Source organism: Crocodylus siamensis, chromosome 4 (assembly GCF_052110815.1).
Source record: "Crocodylus siamensis isolate JL-2025a chromosome 4, ASM5211081v1, whole genome shotgun sequence".
NCBI lineage: Eukaryota > Metazoa > Chordata > Crocodylia > Crocodylidae > Crocodylus > Crocodylus siamensis.
In genome coordinates, this window is record NC_143398.1 from 69,187,324 (window position 1) to 69,206,309 (window position 18,986).

General features: G+C 42.0%; 1 protein-coding gene and 1 long non-coding RNA gene across 2 annotated transcripts in view; one reads left to right on the plus strand and one right to left on the minus strand.

The window, feature by feature from the left end:
• The window catches only part of LOC149865843 (uncharacterized), a 73,276-nt gene extending 65,075 nt beyond the window's left edge, over window positions 1–8,201 (minus strand). Inside the window, exon 1 of the long non-coding RNA XR_016441558.1 lies at window positions 7,890–8,201. This is a non-coding gene — a long non-coding RNA (uncharacterized LOC149865843). The remainder of the gene's footprint in view (window positions 1–7,889) is intronic.
• Window positions 8,202–8,388: 187 nt separating this feature from the next.
• LGR5 (leucine rich repeat containing G protein-coupled receptor 5) overlaps window positions 8,389–18,986 on the plus strand; it is a 129,744-nt gene continuing 119,146 nt past the window's right edge. The window contains exon 1 of the mRNA XM_090042537.1: window positions 8,389–8,839. Coding sequence (XP_089898663.1) covers window positions 8,628–8,839 — 212 coding nt within the window. The 5' untranslated portion in view covers window positions 8,389–8,627. The remainder of the gene's footprint in view (window positions 8,840–18,986) is intronic.

Below are 18,986 nucleotides of genomic sequence, written 5' to 3' on the forward strand. Positions count from 1 at the left end.
ACCAATACTTTGCCCACAGTTGTTTTCATGTTCTAACTGATGTCATATCCACCTCAATTCGCTATTTCTGCATATAGCTAGTTTCTAAATCTTCATACTTAAATAGACAGAATTCACTCTAATCCATGGGCTATATAAACTAGACAGACCAGTTACTGTAATGACCTGCTTTCACATTCTCTCCAAATAAACAGGCAGTAAATCTACATTCTATGCATCTTGAATGTGGTAGAAGATCCAGTATTCCAAGTGTCAATCTATTTAAATATGTATCGGAAAATCTGGCCTTTTAAAGAAATTAACACTACTTCTACTGGATATTTTTTCAATGGAATCAATGTTAGTGTCAAGACATCATTGTCTGTGGGACAAGAATGTTTACTGTATTAATAAAAAGGAAGAATTGTCTTATTTTGGTCTTGCTAACGTATGCTAAGTAACTATCTGATTGCTGTGGAATATACCAAGTAAATCAGGCTGAACTCATCTGCTGAATATTTCAGTTGTGTCTTAACATCATGCTGACTACAAGAGACTGGGAAGATCACATCTAATTGATGATCCAGCAGCACTAAATGGATTAATACAAAAGATACATCACTTGCGAGAAAAGTTAATTCCTCTTCATATAGCACAAAATCCTTGCCAAAATTATTGCAATATCATCTGACTCATAATATTATTGCACTTGGTAGAATAGGGACACCTCCCACATTTATTCCTGTGTTATCAGTTACTGTAACTGAGCCACCCAACATTTTTGTACCTGTATTTACATGTGTGTGTGTGTGTACGCACACATGTATAATGGGAACATTGTTACTTACATAGTTCATAAGAATGTTGTATGCCTTAATAAGTCGATGTTTTTAAAGCAGTTTGAGATCTTTGGGTAAAAAATATTATTTTCATGGGGTGGATGACTGAATGAATGAAAAGGAAGAGAAACAAATAGGAGTTACATGTATATTGTCCTCTGATGTATACACAGAAAACTGACTTAAATATAAAGATGAAAAAGTAAATGCAGTTTGTCAGGTCATGTCAGAGTATGTGGGTAAAGTAGAGGTGTTCTACAGAGATCAGAGGGACTAAGATCTTGTTTAGGTCACAAGACATGCAATAGCACTCTGCAGCCTAAGGGAGGCTGGGTCTGCACAGTCACAAATCCATGGGGTAACTTGAACAGATTCAAGGCAGAGCTTAGCTCCACAATGGACAAAGAATTCAAACCCCTCTTTTTGTCTATTTTAACCAAAGAATTCTAATGCGTTAAACAGCATCAGTATAACGGGAGAACAGGAATTTTCTTTACAATAAACTGTACACCAAGCACCTAAAATTCTACTTCCTCTTTTGCTATCATATATTTTCAGTTTGCCATCATATTGTAAATTCCTTATTTTTAAGTATTAGCCACTAATCTTAATAGCGTAGTAGAGTCAGTTAAACATTTGTTTTAAAACCAGCTTCAGCTATGGACATTTTATGAGGCAGTAGTGTTAAAATTCTGTTATAGAATTCACTTCAGGCAGAAACTTAGCACATAAATGCTCATCCTGAGGTGTGTTAGCAACACTTAAAAATGCATTTTATGTTGCAGAAGAGAAATAATAATAGGCAATTTGGTTCTTGATGTTGCTTGGACTTTAAAAGTAGCTTTTATATAAAAGCTAGATTTTTGCAGGCTGTGATCCAAGTGCCTGGCAGATCATGGTTTAACAAATGACTACTCTGCATGTTAAATTGCTGCTCTTCAAAACTGCTATATGATTGGCTTGTGCTCCATAAATACATATGTATTCTAGCATTTTGCTTAATGAATACACAAAATTCCATTTAACATGGGATATTATATCAATAAACTATAGACATGTCATATTATGTATCTCTTTTAAACCAGAACATAGTGTTTTATGACTGAAGATAACATTAAAGGCTCTTTGGTATGAAGAGACACAACAGACAGCTCTGATTAAACCATTATCAGTTATGTTTATCATCTGTGGATCAAGGATGAAATCTGAGCTCCACTGGAATCAATGGGGATTTTGCCATTCACTTCAATGGGGCCAGAATTTCACTCCAATTAACTAGTACAACATGCTCAGTTGTTTGAACATATCTGCTCCAACAGATCATTCCTTAAGAAACTAATCTCATCTAAGCTTATCAGTGATAGCCTTTTAGAACAATAATAGCACCCCATACATTACTGCAGTGACCTAGTTTTTCTTTTTACCTTCTGCAGAAACAAGGAGTTGTATTTATGAAAAATATTAAAATAAAAAACTGTAATAACTGATTTGCACAAAAGACAGTAGTTACAGCATGTCCCAAACCTACCACGTACTGCTTTTAATTGAGCCTTAAAACTATTTTTTAAAAGTTAATATTTATGTTAGGTAAAATTAAATAAAGGTGTGTTTAGTAGTTCAAATGAATTTACTACCTGTACAAACATATTTGTGAAAAATAATTCCCAATCAAATACCTTTATAGCGAAATATTTCTATAACCCTCTTAATTAATTAAATTAGGTTTATCTGTTGGAATTGAAGAGATCAACCCTAACACTGATTAGATCCTTAACATAGATTGCGCAGGGTAAACAATGTTCTTTATACCTTTTGGAACAAATTTGATATGTCTATAATAGTCACCTCATTGTGTAAATACTATTTCATCCTACTTATGAAAAATATTTACTTGCCTGTTAACTAAAAATTATTCTGATATCTTCTGGCAAAGTGTAGAAATGATTCTAGTATTGTGAAATGCTTATTTCTATAAATAAACTATTAACACAGAGGAAAATAGTGTTCAAATAACTTAGATTTGACAAGCCCATAGACCAGTACATATTCAATTGCACTCAGTGAGAGAGCACTCAGAAACCACGCAATTCAGCAACAGCAATAGGGTGGATGAATAGGGAAATTACTCTTCAGTGCAAGTACCAAGATACACAAAATAAACTCTACATCTTGCAGCTTTTCTCCCTATCCATTTGTGCCTCCATCTCCTGTGCTTTCAGACAGTTGTATCCTAAACCAGGGGTTTTCAACCTTTTTTGGTCGGGGTACCCCTGGTGGCTGGTGGAGAAGTGGGGAGTCTGCCCCGTGGCCGGCTGATGAGTGGGTAGGTGGGGTACCCCAGTGGCCAGTCAATGAGTGAGGGGAGGGGGCGGGGGACCCCCCGCACAGTGCATGACAGCAAAATCAGAAGTGCTGCCGCTGAAACCAAACTGGAAGTGCCACCGGCTTCTCTGAACCTTTACCATGTACTCCCTGAGGCTTTCCAAAGTACCCCCAGTTGAAAACCCCTATCCTAAGCAAATAATGAAATGGTGTTTGGAGGGGTCCTGGACTTACCTAATTTTTTGGCCTGCACAACCAGGAAAGCAACAGTCACTTTTACTACTGTTAAGTAAAGCATTTCTGCTCCAGTGTAAGCCCTTTTGCAGCTCACATTACATCAAATGATGGCTCAAAAAATGAGGAATGAGGATTACAAATGGTAGTATATGTTAATAGATATATCTCGCTGGTTTTTCGTTGGTCCCTCATTTTGGACTTTATGGGGGTGTCCAGACAAGTCTGCACGTGCTTCTTGCCATGCCTCAAAACAGTTTGAGACATGGCAAGAGTCATGCTGGGAAAAAAAAACCTGCATCCAGGTATCAAATTCTGAGCCTGCGCTGCAAATATCCAGCACAGGGAATGGTTTTTTTTGTTCCCAGCATGCCTCTTGCTGATCTCAAACTGGGGATATCCAGGTATCAAAAAAAAAACAACCTCAGAAAAATAGCAGGGCAGGGCACAGTCCAGGACCATGCCCTGAGGCAACTGGAGGCTCAGGTCCTCCGAAGAGAAGCTCTGGTAGCCAGCCACAGTGTCTCTATGGCTGCTCATTGCACGCGAGGCAGAGTGCAGTGCAGGCTGCAGCAACCTGAACCTGGACTCCATCGCCTAGGGACTGGGGGTAGGGGGACTAAAGCCAGGGCTATGTGGGTGCAGGGGACTGGAGAAAGTGGACTGTGAGGGGGTGCTTCTTGGGAGGGGTGGGTCCCCCACCTGCTGCCCACAAGGCCCACAGCCCCCCTGCAGCATCAGCAGCATCAGCTATTGGGACACTCAGGGCCCTCCTGGCACCGTGCAGTGAACCGTGCACCGTGCAGTGCAGTGAAGCCCCAGCCTCCTGGCACCCGGTGCTGCCTGTGCCACAATGCGTGGACCTGGCCTGGCTCGGCGCGGGGCCGTGCGCCTTCAGGCAGCCCCAGACTGCCCAGGCTATCACCCAGGGGCCGGAGCCACTTGTGGGGACCATGTGTCATGCCAGACCAGGTTCTGTCACACAGGCAGTGCTGGGGGCTAGGTGGCCGGGGCTGCGCCACACTGCTCCTCACCACAGGGGGCTGTGCCAGGAGGGCCCCAAGCACCCCAATGGCCACTGCTGCTGCGGGGGTGAGTTATGGGCCCAGTGGAGGGGCTTTGGTCCCTGTGGGGCAGAGCTGTGGTCCCTTTTGGGGGGGCTGTGGCCCTGTGGGCAGGAGCTGTGGCCCCTGTCGGGGGGCAGTCTGTGACCTGTCCGGGGGGCTGCGCCCTTCAGGGGACAGGGTACCCACACCTCCTGAGATGCCTCCCCACACCCACAGTCCCCCCACAATCCACCCACAAACCCTACACCCCCTACCCACCCCCACAAACCCCTCACCCACCTACCTGGCCCTGTGGGTGAGGATTGAGGGGACTGGGGTAGAGGGCAGGCTGTAAGTTGAAAGTGAAGAGCTAGAGTATGGCATTGGCATATCAGTGCTGTTCCGCACTGCACATCCTAATGAGCAAAAGGGGGTAGGGGCAGCTCTGATTTTTCTATGACAAAAATGCCAAAATGAAATGCCAAAGTGAATAGATATTTAGAATGTATTATGATGATAGAGGCATTGGTAGGCTTTCAAATTGCTTTAAACTTGTAAATATATCAAAACATTTGTGGTTTCAAATCTTCGCACATGCCAAACTCACATTTTAAATACACTTGAAACACTTATCGGAGCTCCTCGGGAGCTCTGCGCTTGCTGCTGCTGGGCTCCCGCTGCCACCATCAGGTTCCCACTGCTGATGCCACAGTCCCACTGTCCACACCATGCTCCCACCATCAATGCCGGAGCCGTGCCCCACCTCAGCTGCCGGGGGCACTGTGTTAGTGAATGCAGACTGCATTTATGAATGCAGTGCCCTATTTGTGGATTTTGCCATTCGCAGGGAGCACGGGAACGTATCCCCCATGAATGGCAAGGATCTCCTTTATAGTGGCATTTCATTTAATAGGGAAAGAACACTATTTTGGGTATTTTAATGAGAAAATTTGGGTTTCTTATTACAGAATTTGCAATTTTTAAACAAGGAACACCTGGATCTCTGCTGGTAAGACAAATAGTGAGACCTGGGCAAAGGAACCTGTCCAGGGCCAGCACTGGGGACCCAGCTGGAGGGCAGACAAGGTGGCTGACCTCTTGGCCATTTGGGGCCAAGAGGACACACCTGAACATTTGAAAACAGGCCATAGCAAAGAACACATCTCCTGGGCAACAGCTGCCCAGATCATGGGCGACTGGAGCCTCTTGAGTCAGCGACTGGGCTGCGGGGGCTGGGGGTCCACCATAGCCGATCTCACTGACCAAAAGCTTGTCTACCATCTCTCTTAAGTATACAGTTGGTCTATTAAAGACATCACCAAAAAATCCCTTCCTTTGCACGTATTTTCTGGACCATCATGGCTACAACATTCCAACAATAGTACAAGAATATAGGGAAAGATTCAAAGGTGATGCAAATCAGTGTTGTTTCAGTTAAAGCAGGGGAACTATGCCAATTTACAATACCTGGGAACCTAGCCGTTACTGACTGAGGGAAAAGTTTTTTAGAGGGAAAATGAGAAGTTAACCCCGCAACCCTTGAAAGAAATTGATGGGAGCCCATGCTTAACTCCCTATAGGCTTCTGAAGTACATTTTAAAAGGTAATGAAAATGATCAGTTTTTTATCTTTCTTAATAAAATGACACAGAATAGCTGAGACATCAGTACAGATTCTTGACACATATTAAGTTAGAGCTTGTTTTGCATAATGTGAAAGCAGCACATATTCCAGGATTTTTCTACACTTGCAGAGAAGCAGCTCTGCTGTTGCATTTTACTGAACCACGGGTAGTCCTGATTTTTACGTTGATGCCACAAGTTTCCTGTCCCCATAACAACTAGAAAATGTATGTCCCTTACAGCCTGGAGCCACTCGCACAATAACCAGCTACTAAAGTGTAGCAGACAACTGTCTAGTCTGCATGTAATTATAGTGTTATTTCAACTGGTCTGATCAGATCAAACATGCCACTAAACAGTCCCTCAGAAAAGAAATATATTCATTTTGAAACCAAAATGTATCTTTTCTTTTTCTCCACAAACCAGTCACTATTTCATTTTTATATTCAGAGCTTATTTAGCTCAGAAGTGCTATATCATAGAAGAGAACTGTAATGATGATAATTCAAGGAGCGTGCTATTAAAGCTACCTGTCCCACATTTGGTAAGATTGTCTGCTTTTTTTAGCCAGGCATTTTACTTACTTGGAATAATTCCATCAGACCAAAGGCCACAACTGAACTCCTTCTCTGATCTGAGCAAACTAAATGCATTATAGGAATTAAGGTACAACCTTCAAAGGGGACTGAGTCAGTGGTTCTCTCTCTACTTTGTTAAACTCAGGACATCCCTACTTAGATTCAAGGCACCCACAGGTGGATCTAGAATTTTGAAAAGGGGGGTGCAGATGATGAGGTGCATTGTCACATATTTTTCTCCAGTTAAAAATAACCCAGAAGCTTTACTAATATACTAGGGGCCCCAGGCTGTATTCTTCAGGTTCAGATTGAAGCAAAAAACAAATATCCCTTCCTTGGAATGAATGAAAATAACCTGCAGGGGTGCAAACTAGTAGCTTCATGACCAGTAGCAGCTAAAGGATAGCAGAATGGCAGAACAAAGACTGGCTTTATTGGTGGGACATCAAGACCATTAAAAAGAAGAGAAGGTAGTTAATACCAGGGGAATGAAGAGCAGACTGTTTTGCTACTATTTAGTTGGCTTAATAGAAGATATCGCTTCTACCCCAAGAGTTTTGTCTGTCCACGAAGTCAATGCACTCCCACAGCACTGCCTGAGGAGAAAACACTCCTGCCACTGCCACCCACCTGGTTTGAAATGCCAGGCGGAGCAGGTATGAAAGGGAGGGGTGCACGCACACTGGCTCAACCCCATCCTCCCCTCCAGGTACCCCTCAGTCAAGACCAGCTCTTAGCTGTCCTTTCTTCTTCTTTTTTCTGTGGATACTTCTAGAGCAATTCTGCTGCCAAGAGCTGAGGGGGACCAGGGCGGGCCAGCTTGCTTGTCACACTGCAGATCCTACAAAGTGATAAGTAAAGCCAAGTGCACTCTTTCATGCATTCGAAGGTGCATCATGAACAGGTCCAAGGAGGTGATACTTCCCCTCTGTGCGCCACTGGTGAGCCTGCAGCTGGAGTACTGCGTCCAGTTTTGGGCACCGCACTTCAAGAGGGATGCAGATAACTTTGAGAGGGTCCAAAGGAGGGCTATGTGTATGATTAAGGGCCTGCAGATCCTGCAAGGAGGGACTGAGGGACTTGAATCTCTTCAACCTCTGCGAGAGAAAGTTGAGAGGGGATCTTGTGGCCACCTACAAATTCATGGGGGTGGAAGGGGGGAGCAAGAAATGGGGACACTCTGCTTACCAGGGCCCCCTTTGGGGTTACTATGAACAATGGGCACACCAATAGAGAGCAGATTTAGGACATTAGGAAAAAATTCTTTACCTGAGGGTTGCCAAAATCTGGAAGAGGTTTCCAAGGGAGGTAGTGCTCTCCCCTACCCTGGGGGTCTTCAAGAGGAGACTGGGCAAGCACCTAGATGACCCCAGCTCTCTTTCCTACCGAGGGCAGGGGGTTGGACTTGATGGCCTACCAAGGTCCCTTCGGACAAAGGAAGGGGGTAGGGGTGCGATTTGGGGCAGGCCCTCACAGCACCGCCAGGGGCTTTCCGGGGCGCCCTGCTCCGCCACCGGCGCGGGAAGCACCAGCCCTGGGCTGCCCGGGGAGCTGCAGAGCATTGGCATTGGGGCGCCTCAGGCTTCCCCCTGAGGAGAGGGGAGGGGAGGGCGGGGGGATAGAGCAGGTCCCGGCCACCGCTGCTCCTCAGCTGGGTGTGACCCGAGCGGAGCCCCACTGAGCGCCGCGGGGCCGGCCCGCGCGAGGCGCCAGCGCCCCTCCCTCACTCCCTCCTTCCCGCCTCCGCCTCCCTCCTCCCGGCCGGCGGCGCTGGCAGGGCCCCGGCAGCGGGCAAGGCTGAGGGCGGCGTCAGCGGGCGCGCGGGTCGGGGCAGCGGCGGCTCCTTAAAGCGGCGCGAGGCGGGATGCGGCGGCAGAGACCGGCGGGCGGGCGGGCGCTGCACCACGCGCCCCGGCAGCCCCCGAGCCCGAGCCCGAGCCCGGCCCGCGCGTAGCCGGGGGATGCGAAGGGCGCCCGGCGCTTGCAGCACCGCACCCGCCCGGCACCATGGACACCTCCCCGGCGGCCGGCGGCGCGCGGCTCCCGCGGCTGCTGGTGCTGGTGCTGGCGCTGGCGCTGGCGCTGGCCGGGGGCCGGCGGCCGCGGGGCTGCCCCGCGCCGTGTCGCTGCGAGGCGGACGGGGCGCTGCTGCGGGCGGACTGCTCGGACCGCGGCCTCACGGCGGTGCCCGCCAACCTCAGCGCCTTCACCTCCTACCTGTGAGTGAGCCTCGGCCCCCTCCCCTCCTTCCCGTCTCCTCCCCACCCCTCCCCTCCCGTGCGAGGAGCATCCGAGCTGCCCCGGGCCGGCTCCGTCCTGCCCGCGGGGGATAACGGAGGGTGGAGGCAGGAGGAGCCCGTCCCGCCGCAGGTGCGCGAGATCGCCCGCGCCAGGTCCCCTCGCCTGGTCTTGCTTTGGCCTGCTTTGAACCGCTCCGTCTTCCTTTTCCAGTGGAGCCTGCCCTTGGCTGCGGCTGAGGCTTTTGCTTTCCAGTTCTCGAGTTGGGCTGGGTGTGGAGAAGGGCGAAATCAGGGCGAGGAGCCTTTCCTCTTTTTTGATTTTAAGTATTAATTTGTTGTGTGCGTGTTTTTTTTCAATGATTGCTGCAATAGAGTAGATGTTGCTGAGCCCACCATCAGGGGTCTGTCCTGCTCAGCTTTTGACAGTTGTATACCGCAGAATTCTTCCCCACTTCTTGTTCGTTCTCAGCATCGAGCCTGTCATCTGGTTCTCAACGTGAGCCTTTTTCTCTAGCCCCCCCCCCCCTTGACATGCATGCTGCAACGGTTGTAGGAGAGGTGTTCTCACTGGATTACAAAAACAGAAATCAAAGTGATAAAAAATTCAGAGGCTTATTTTCCCCTAGCTTCCCCCCTCCCCCAGCATACACACCTTGACATACTTGCTGCAGTGTTTGCAGGTGAGGTGGTTTTACTGGATTACAAAACTGAATTCAAAGTGATAAACTGTTCTGAGGTTTCTGTTCCCCTGCATAAAGTATGTACTGTCATAAAAGAAGAAGAGAAGAAGGGAAGACATTCCGCTGTGTGTCTATGCATTTAGCACCAAAGCAAAATAGATATGGCTTGCTTTTTTGACAGATCAACAAAAAAAAACAAAGCAAAACTTGGAAGCACAAACAAGGTAGAACACCTAAGTAGTCACACTGCAGGGTTACTTCTGAGTGTATTGACAGAACTTAAGTTAGTTCTGGCAAAAGAAACAATAGGTTAGATGTAACGAGTACATGTGAAATGCATGTCTGAGTATTGTTACATAATGTCCTTATTAAGAAGAAGAATTTCATTTTAGGCTATTTTACTATCTAGAGTGAAGTTAGATTTTTTTTTGGAGTTAGATGTATTCTGAGAAGCACAAATATGTGTGTGTGCGAGTGTATGTATGTGTGTGTGATATCTATATAACCATCTCTCTCTCTGTCTCTGTCTCACACACACACACTTATGCAATTGACAGTTTATGATAGACCATAATTTTTCACGTTTAATGCTGAATAACGATACAGGCTGTAGGAATTTTGCCATAGATTTTTAAAAGCAGCCTGCTAGGGCTTCTAATACAAGAGAGAGGTTTTTTTTTTAAATGCCAACTGTGTGCTTTAAAGCAACTTACTTGAACTAAGTATTATGAATGAAAACTAGAAATAAAATAGATAACTTACAATTGTAAAGCTCTCAATTTTTTAGGGACCTGCTGTTTCTTATTAACTAAAAAGGAGAGACTAACCAAGCCTGATGATACTAAGGCTAGTACTGTAGACTGCTGCTGTCTTAAAAAAAATATTCTACCAGTAAGCTCTACCTCTAAATTATGAAGAACAATGCTACCCCAGTGCAGCTCTGGCACTTTAAAATTCCTCTTGTCCTGAAGGAAGGGTGTGTCCCTTCTTTTCAAGAATTCACTGTTATTCAATGTAAGACAGCCTGAAGGGTGGGAAATGCTTTGCAAAACCAGATGAATTTTAAAGGACCGGGATTACATGTATGTATTAGTTGAGCTTTCTTGTAGAAGTCACTGATGAGAGAGGTTGAAGAACTGCTTAAAAGATTGGTATGTGCTCTTAGTTACACTGTCCTTTACCATTTGCACTAGGCTCTTGTAATTTGCTTACTAAAAAACATATGTAACTATGCAGAGGAGCAGCTTCTACCTTCCCTAAATAAATGTCACATCTCATTTTTTTTAGATGGATAAGCAATTGCACATTTTAAAACAGGCACATTAGCTATAAAGGTGTTTTCCATCCTGCATTTTGTAATCACCAGTTAGATGTTTGGTGTCTCTTTTGCAGAACTTTCACTAATTACAACAACAAAAAATAATGTAAAAAGGCCGAAGAGTCCAGATCCTCACACTGACTCCTTCTCTAGTGAAACTTGTGTCACTATTGGATCCTCTTTCAGATCTGGCATTAAGCATAATAAGCATTACTGTCTTCTGTAAGGTACAGGGTTTGTTTTGTGGGGGGTTTTTGGTCACATTTGTCTCCTCAAATCTTATCAGAACAGATCATTTAATGGGAGGAGGACAGTAGATTCTTGATTTGAATCAGAAATTGTGTCAAAATTGAAATGACAAAGGTGTCAAGGTTTTGCAAGCTTTGTTGATATTTGATATGCAGGAGTCATGTTAATTTATAATGACACATTTTAGTGAGGGGAAACCCATGCACGCTATGCCACAGTGCTATTGTAGCATACCTAAATAACATCTACTAATGGACCAGCCCCAAAATTCAACATTCCTGTTAACATTCCAAAATCAGGCAATTCCCCTCCCTTAAAAAAAAAGTATGTTTTGTTCATAATTATGTGTTGGTTACTGTGAGCTCTCTGATTTTTAACAAAACGCACAATATTTTTCTTGTTTACTTCAGGCAAAATAATGTACTAAACGTATGTACACAATTCCTGTTGACGCTAATGTGAATTCCACGTGTTGATGGAGGGTCTCTGTTTCAAGTTAAGAACACGTAACTTCACTATCGGCGGACTGCAGCATAAACTAAGAGTAGGATCTGAAAGTCCTTCACACATGGAACTCCCATTAAGTCTCATACCAATCCTGTGAGCTAGTGAAGCGTGATTCCCATTTTACAATGAAATGGAAAACTGAGGCAGAAAGGCCTTGCCCAAGGTTGCTGTGAAAATTTTGACTGAGCCAATAATTAACACCACAACTCCTGATTACTAATCCTATATCTTTAACTGCGTGGCCACCCCTCTCTCCTAAATAATGGATAATTTAAACAAAACCTGTCCAGCTTCAAAAGTTTTACAATATTTAATGTTTTTTAATGTAACAGAAGAGCATGCTTTAATAACTTATATGATAATTATAAAGATAACTACCATACAGAGTTATAGGAGCACTGCATTACCCATCTCTTTGATAAGAAAAGTAACATTATTAAAAGAGCAATCCTACCTAAGAGTCCAAATCCTGCATTGCTTGCAAACCAAAACTGGCAGTGGATTCAACAATGACATCAGAGCACAGCAGGGATGCAGACACAGGCTTCTTGTTTTCATAAATGTTATTATTTTTAAACAAAATAGATATACCCATAAATATTAGAAATATCAGTATCTTTCTTGTCCCTTTCTCATTTGATTCACACAACTCTGTTAAACCCTATTATAAATTTTACTGTGTTGTATTTTGAGTAAATTCTAAGTATGCATAAGCCTATATACTCTAGGATTTTGATCCTTGTATTTCTTCTCTGAAATGTCAGTTTATGTGAAAATTATTTTGAAAGAAGAAAAAAAATTGAAAACACATTGCAGGTTCTTTTTGACATATTTTAACAGAAAAAAATTATATTAATATTTACAGCATCTTTGAGTTTTATTTTGGGGTTGTTTTTTTGCGGAGGGGGAAGGGGGATTATAAATTCTAATCTTCTGGTGCTTCTTTCCTTGTGATATGGTACTATAGTTCACTGCATTTCTGTGAAACACAGCAAACTTCTTTAGGAGCACCATAAAAAAAATAAGAATTTAATGATTAAAGTTTGTGGGGCGGTTTTTTTTAATGTTCCAAGAACCAATTTGAACTGCAATATATATATAAAATATAGGTTAGTTGTGTGTTCCTGTAATAACACGTAAAAAAAAAAAAAAAAACTAAAAAGAAATACCCTCCCAAAATTTGGTCAGTATTTTCAAATGCAGTCTTGTATGCCTCAGATTTTGAGAGATCCTGGAAGCAATTTCAGTTTATCAAACAGAGAAAATAGTGAAGTGGCCTTTTAGGAGGCTTCTTGTCACTTCCAAATCCATTGGTAATGTGCAGTGGCCTGTGGCTATTAAAATACTTCTTAAGAAAATATTTGTTTCCAAATATACAAACTTTCTAAATCATTCTTGCTCCACATTATTCAAGATTAAATCACATAGCATCTGTTTAATTTAATTTATAATTGAATAGTTGACCCTCTCGTGAATGACAGTGGCCTTTATAACAGAGGACCAGATTTTAGACTTTAAGTAAACCAAGGTTAGCCTAAGTACCTTTTCTGATTCATATTCCTTTCCTTCACATAACATTTGCTCACAACATTGAGATATACAAGTGTAAACTAAAAGGGCATCTAAATTAGCATTTTAAAGTACAAATAATGCATCCCTAAAAAAACATCTTTAGTTTCAAAATATCTATCACATCAAAATTGATCTCATCATTGTTCAGAATGAGGACAAAAATTGATAGCATTCAAATTACTGCTACATTTTAAAAGTGACCGACTGTCACTCTTCCTTATTGAGTACAAAGTGCTAAAGAATAAATCTTTACACTGCTTTCTAAAGAACCTTGTGCTATTCAAGAAAAAAGGCCCTCACTTCTTTGTAGTGTTTGCTGTGTGGAAATGATACATAGGTTGACAGGAAAAAGGAAACTCTTTAAGCTGACAGAATATAAGTTGCTGGCAGGGTGAAGGCACCTTCAATTTGGTCTGGTATCTGAAGTGCAGAGGACAATTGACCTGGCAGAGGGAGCCCAACTCCAGCTGAGAACGCGTGCACTAGGCTGACCTTCCCAGTCAGCATGCCAGCTGAGATTAGACTTTCCTCAAGTGCTCCCTTGTTAATGCAGTCTTTTCTCCAATGTCATTTGTCTTTCAAATGTTTAAAACTGCTACCAATTTTGCAGCCAAAAGATTTATACTTTCTTTTTTTTTATCTGCTGGCCAAATAATTTTTTATTTGCATGCACTGTTTTCTAAATCCTTTACAGGTCATTCACGTACTGCTGGTAATACAATTTAAGGGTTTTTTTTCTTTTCTTTGTTTTTTCAGTCCAGCAGCATTTCATTCAAATATACAGCAGATCAAATTTTTGCAGTAACATTATTGTAAATAAGGAGGAGCTCTTTGGATCTAAGTAATACAAAGTAGAATTTGGTGTGATATCTTTTACACCATTAAAAATTTAATAAATCATTTTCTGCCATAGAAAAAGTACTACAGCCCTTTCAAACAGAATGACAGCCTCACAACATGCTTACTTGTGTGAGAATTAACACCACTTTTGGCAAATCCTTAAATTAAGTTTTATATACTATTTACAGATAATGCAGGGCTAAACTCAAAGCAGCTCTCCTGGGCAGGTGGAAGGAGTTCTGAGCCTTTAGGATTAGAAGAGAATTAAAATAGGACCTTTTCATTTGAAAGGGACTAACATTTTTTTAATAAAATGCTTACAAACAGACAAAGTTGTTTTCCACCTGCTAGTTTCTCTTCACAATATAAGCTGTATATGCCAATACATGCACAAGCAAAGACAGAATATTCAGCAACTTCCACGTGTAGTTTGGGGAACTAATTAATTATAACCACACTTTTCCCTTTAGCAACATCCCATCCCTTGATTATACACATACTAAATAAATGCACAGTAACCGTTGCAAAGTAGTGTCTTGTGTAGATGTGCCCAGTGTCAATCATTTTTACACCCAAGTTAAAATTCCTACACCCGAGTTAGGTTTTTATCTAGAGCTATAAACAGTCTGCAGGGCTGTGAAATAAGAGATATCATCAGGAATGGCTAACAGATGGTTAAATTCCAGAAGAAAGGTCAGTTTGAATAGTGGAAAATTAAGACCATTAGAAAGGATAGAGGGTCATTAACACCTGTAGAGTGGAGAGAGATCAGCAAGAACTGAGAAATGATCCTGAGCCATGAAAACTGACTCTCTTGGATCTGCCTGAATAGAGATGTTGTTGCTCCTCCCAGACAGTTGGTTTTAAAGTTTGGCTAGAACAGGGATAAAAGGGGATACCCCTACAATGGTGTACCCCACCCCATCCCCAGATCCACACCCTGAATGGATATAATTCTCTCTATTGTTCAGTTGCTTCCCCCAAATACCTCCGTCTCACCTTCATCTCATGTTAGGTGGGAAGCCAACTCCTGGAATTCAGGCAAACAACAGTAAATATGACAATTACATAATAAAAATGAAGTAAATAAAAACTACTTTATTAGAAAATCAGAGCAGACATGTGACACAAACAATCCTACTAACTACATAATCATTCAAATTCAGGGGAGAGTTACTCCTTGAAAAGCACGTAATAATTTTACTGCATTGGAAAATTTCTATCTGGAAAGGGTTGTATATCTACTCACCTAATCACCTTCATCCTTAGTAGCTATTTGCTCAAGATAAAACTGATTGTCCCTGGTGGTTGGGTCCACAAAAGCATCTACTATAGGGGCTAGTTTAGGGGAACTAATTGTGTCAGCTTATTCTTGGGAAGTGAATTTACTATTAGTAAAATCCAGGGCAAACTGCTATGTGGGCACACCCTTAGTTCTGCTTTGGAGGTGTTAAAACCAAGAGACCCTTCTTGTCCTGAGCAACACTGATGTCTGTTGGGGAGGGAGTGAAACACATTGACAGGGAAATGGAGGAGAAGGTTGTAAAGGAAAGCCATCTCCTGATGTCACTCCAGGGCCCTGGAGAGCTCCATTTATATCCACTAGAAAACCACCACAAAAAGGAAACCTTCTTCATCGGGATTTTTGGTAGCAGAGAGCAAAGGAGCCATAAAACTCTTAGTGATTCTGTTTTATTTAGGAATCTGGATTTAAACATTTTTCCCTAATATTTTGATCACTCCTATGTCATTGCACTGTCCAGAAACCCACACATCTATCTCAAATTAGATGCATTTGAAAGTGCTGAGCTTTCAAGGAGTCTTTGCTTTACATCTGCTATTATGGCAGTGCAAAAGGAGTTGAAATCACTCGCTAGCCTCCAGTGAATCTAGATAGGGACCTACTTAAATCACAGTTTCACAGTTTTTGCACAAAACACAAAAAATGACAGTTTCTACAGTCACTGCAAAAAAAAAGGTGTTTCCCACGATTTTGTGCAAATCATCCCAAAAAAATACAATTTTACCAGAATACAAAAAAAGAATGGCCATCTCTGCAGCCATAGAGCACATGATTCCAGAGAGCATGACTAAGGGGCTGAGCTAGTGATATAGACTCAGTGAAGATGCCAATAAAGAAAGCGAAAGGTTTTCAGTGGTGCTTCCCAACTAGTGTGCTATGGCACAAAAGTGTGTCGTCAGAAATGAATAGATGTACTACAGAATTTTGCCATGGCAATGAGCTATGAACTTCAATAGGTATGAGGATGGGGAATACCTTAACTGGTGTGCCGCAGAAAATTTTTATTAATGTAAGTGTACCTTGGGCTTTTAAAGTTTAGAAAACACTGTTCTAAGAAGCCTGATGCAATGTTGCAGTCTGAAGATGGGTGATTGGTCCCTCTGCCAATCAGTGGTAGGAGTAGAGGGGGGTGCTTGCCATGTAAAAGCCATGAAATCAGCTCTGTGTGCCACAAGAGATCTGCAAAAATCCCTTTGTCTTGCTGTGATTTATGTAGGATCCCTAGATATAGAATAAGTACAGTTACCTCCTGTACCTCCTTATCTGCAGTTTTGGTAAAGGAAATGTATCGGAGGTTGGAAGGAGCATAGAGGGGGAAGAGAACAGTGTGCTGCATTCCTGTTCCAAGTTGCTCAACTCTGTCTTGAAGATGATGACCAGCTGCTGCTAATTAAATCAGTCCCCAGGCACAGAATATGGCCCAGGAGGTTTAGAATATGGCATGATTTTTTTCTCAAGGATCCGTCTCTTTAGAATACTGTTGGTGGTATCTTTCTGGGCAAGCCAATTTATTACAGTTAGTTTGAGCTGTTCTACACCCTTGCTAATATATGCTTATTTACTGTTTTTGCTTTAATATTTGTACATTTAGCTCTTGGAGTACATCCACACTGCAGTCACTACAGGGGCTACAGCTCCCATAGATACACCCAAGCTAGATCAGGTACTGATAGAGAGCACAGAGCTCAACACAGGCTAATCATATGAGTGTTTACCCAGCTTTTTGGACAGCTACACTGTTAATGGTACCTGGTATGTACCACTGGCTGTTTATACACCTGTAGTACATCTAGCTCAGGTGTGTCTATATAAGCTGCAGTGACTACAGTTACAGCAGTGTAGACATATCCTTTAATATACTGTACTAAGCAATGCGGAGTGTATGTGCCTGCAAAATTTTAAATACACCAGTGTAATTACTAGACCCTCTTTAAGTAAGACAAGAATATTGGTCTGTATGAAAAATGAGATAACAGAACATATGTACTGTTTACAGTGTCACCCATAAAAGCATAGTACTGCCATGTGATAAGGTAATTATTTTAATGGCTTTTTCTATAGTGTATCTTTTGATTTTCCATCCTGGCTGTTAAGTGATTGCATAATTTGATCCCAGCACTGCACACATTTATACACATGCTTAAATTTTCTATCAGGAGTTGTTCCGTCAAAATCACATATGCAAGTGTTTGTAGATCAGGGTTGTGTACTATTTTTAAAACTTAAATGATGAACTCAGCTGGGTGACTGGAATGGTTTCATTTAAATTATCCTGGACTCATTGTATCATTACCCAGTTTGATGAAATACTGCACATCATAAATCTTTTCAAAACATTTTAAAATACACTGAAATCTGATGTACCATTTGTATTTAGTTTAAACTGAAGGCTTTTTAAAAAAAATAGAAAATGCAAATCAACAATTTTGTGGACTAATTGCTTTAAAAGGATTTGACAGCATCTGCTGAACGTTTATAACTGAAATAAAAATGTATATATGTTGGATTGTTATCTCTTAAGACAAAATATTAAACTATAATTATCCTTTATTTTAAAATAACTCAAAGTATGATGCCTGCTTTGGAGTACAAGGTGAAATATAGATGGGCAATTATACCATTCTTATATTTTTGGCATGATATTGGGTTACTGTTTTCTTTACCAAATAACTGAGTCCCCTCCTACTTTGCTTACTGGAGAAAAGGTTATCTCTTGATGTCACTTCAGTTGCTTTTTAAATATTATTCATGTCTTCACCTAAGCCTTGCACTTACAGAGACACTCAGCTAAGTGGTGGCATAAGTGAATCCAAAAACAGATCATCAGACATAAAGGGCTGTACATGAGGAAGCATAACTTGCACTGATTTAGCATTCAGTGGGCTAGCAGAATAAGTGCCTCTATACAATGAATGAGACTTCATAGAAAAAAGCAGTAGTAAGGTAAGAGTCTTCTCTTGCCTAATCATTAATAAGCTTTTCTGAACCTATATACCTTTGGTTAGCTGGATGAGTCTTACATCATGAATAAATATGACTGACATGCTATCATGGCAGCTGCAGCCTTTTTACTGAAGGTCTTAGTATGGCCCAGTGAGGTTGTACAAATTGAGCTCAGAATAATGTGTCCTGTTCACATAAACAGAATTCATTTCATATAATCTTAAGAGACCAAAGCCTATTTCCCTCAGAAATGTAAGCCTGTTGAAACTACAGGTCAGGATTTGGTTCCATATCTCCACAAGTTTGTAAATAAGCTACAGAATACAATGCATTCTGTCTTTGAAAGACAGAAAAAGGGAGTGTGATCTAGAGCTGAGAATTGGGACCTCTGGGTCCTGGAACCAATAGCAACAGGCTTTATAGACAGGGAAAGTCACTTAATCATTCTTTGTTCTGACTTCACGTATCTGTAAACAGGTTATAATGGGTCTCTGTTCCACAACTGTGTGGTGAATAAAGATATGGCAGTCATAATATCAAAAATATTTGTTCAAGTGCAGATAGTAGTATTATATAATACAGGAACAAAGCTTGAATCCAAGGGAGTTTCTGTCATTTCCAAGGTACAGAACTTTTCATTATATTAACGAGAGGTGCCTGCAAGGATTAGGCAGGATTCTGTCTTCTGATGTGCTGTGTTCTCATGGAAACAAG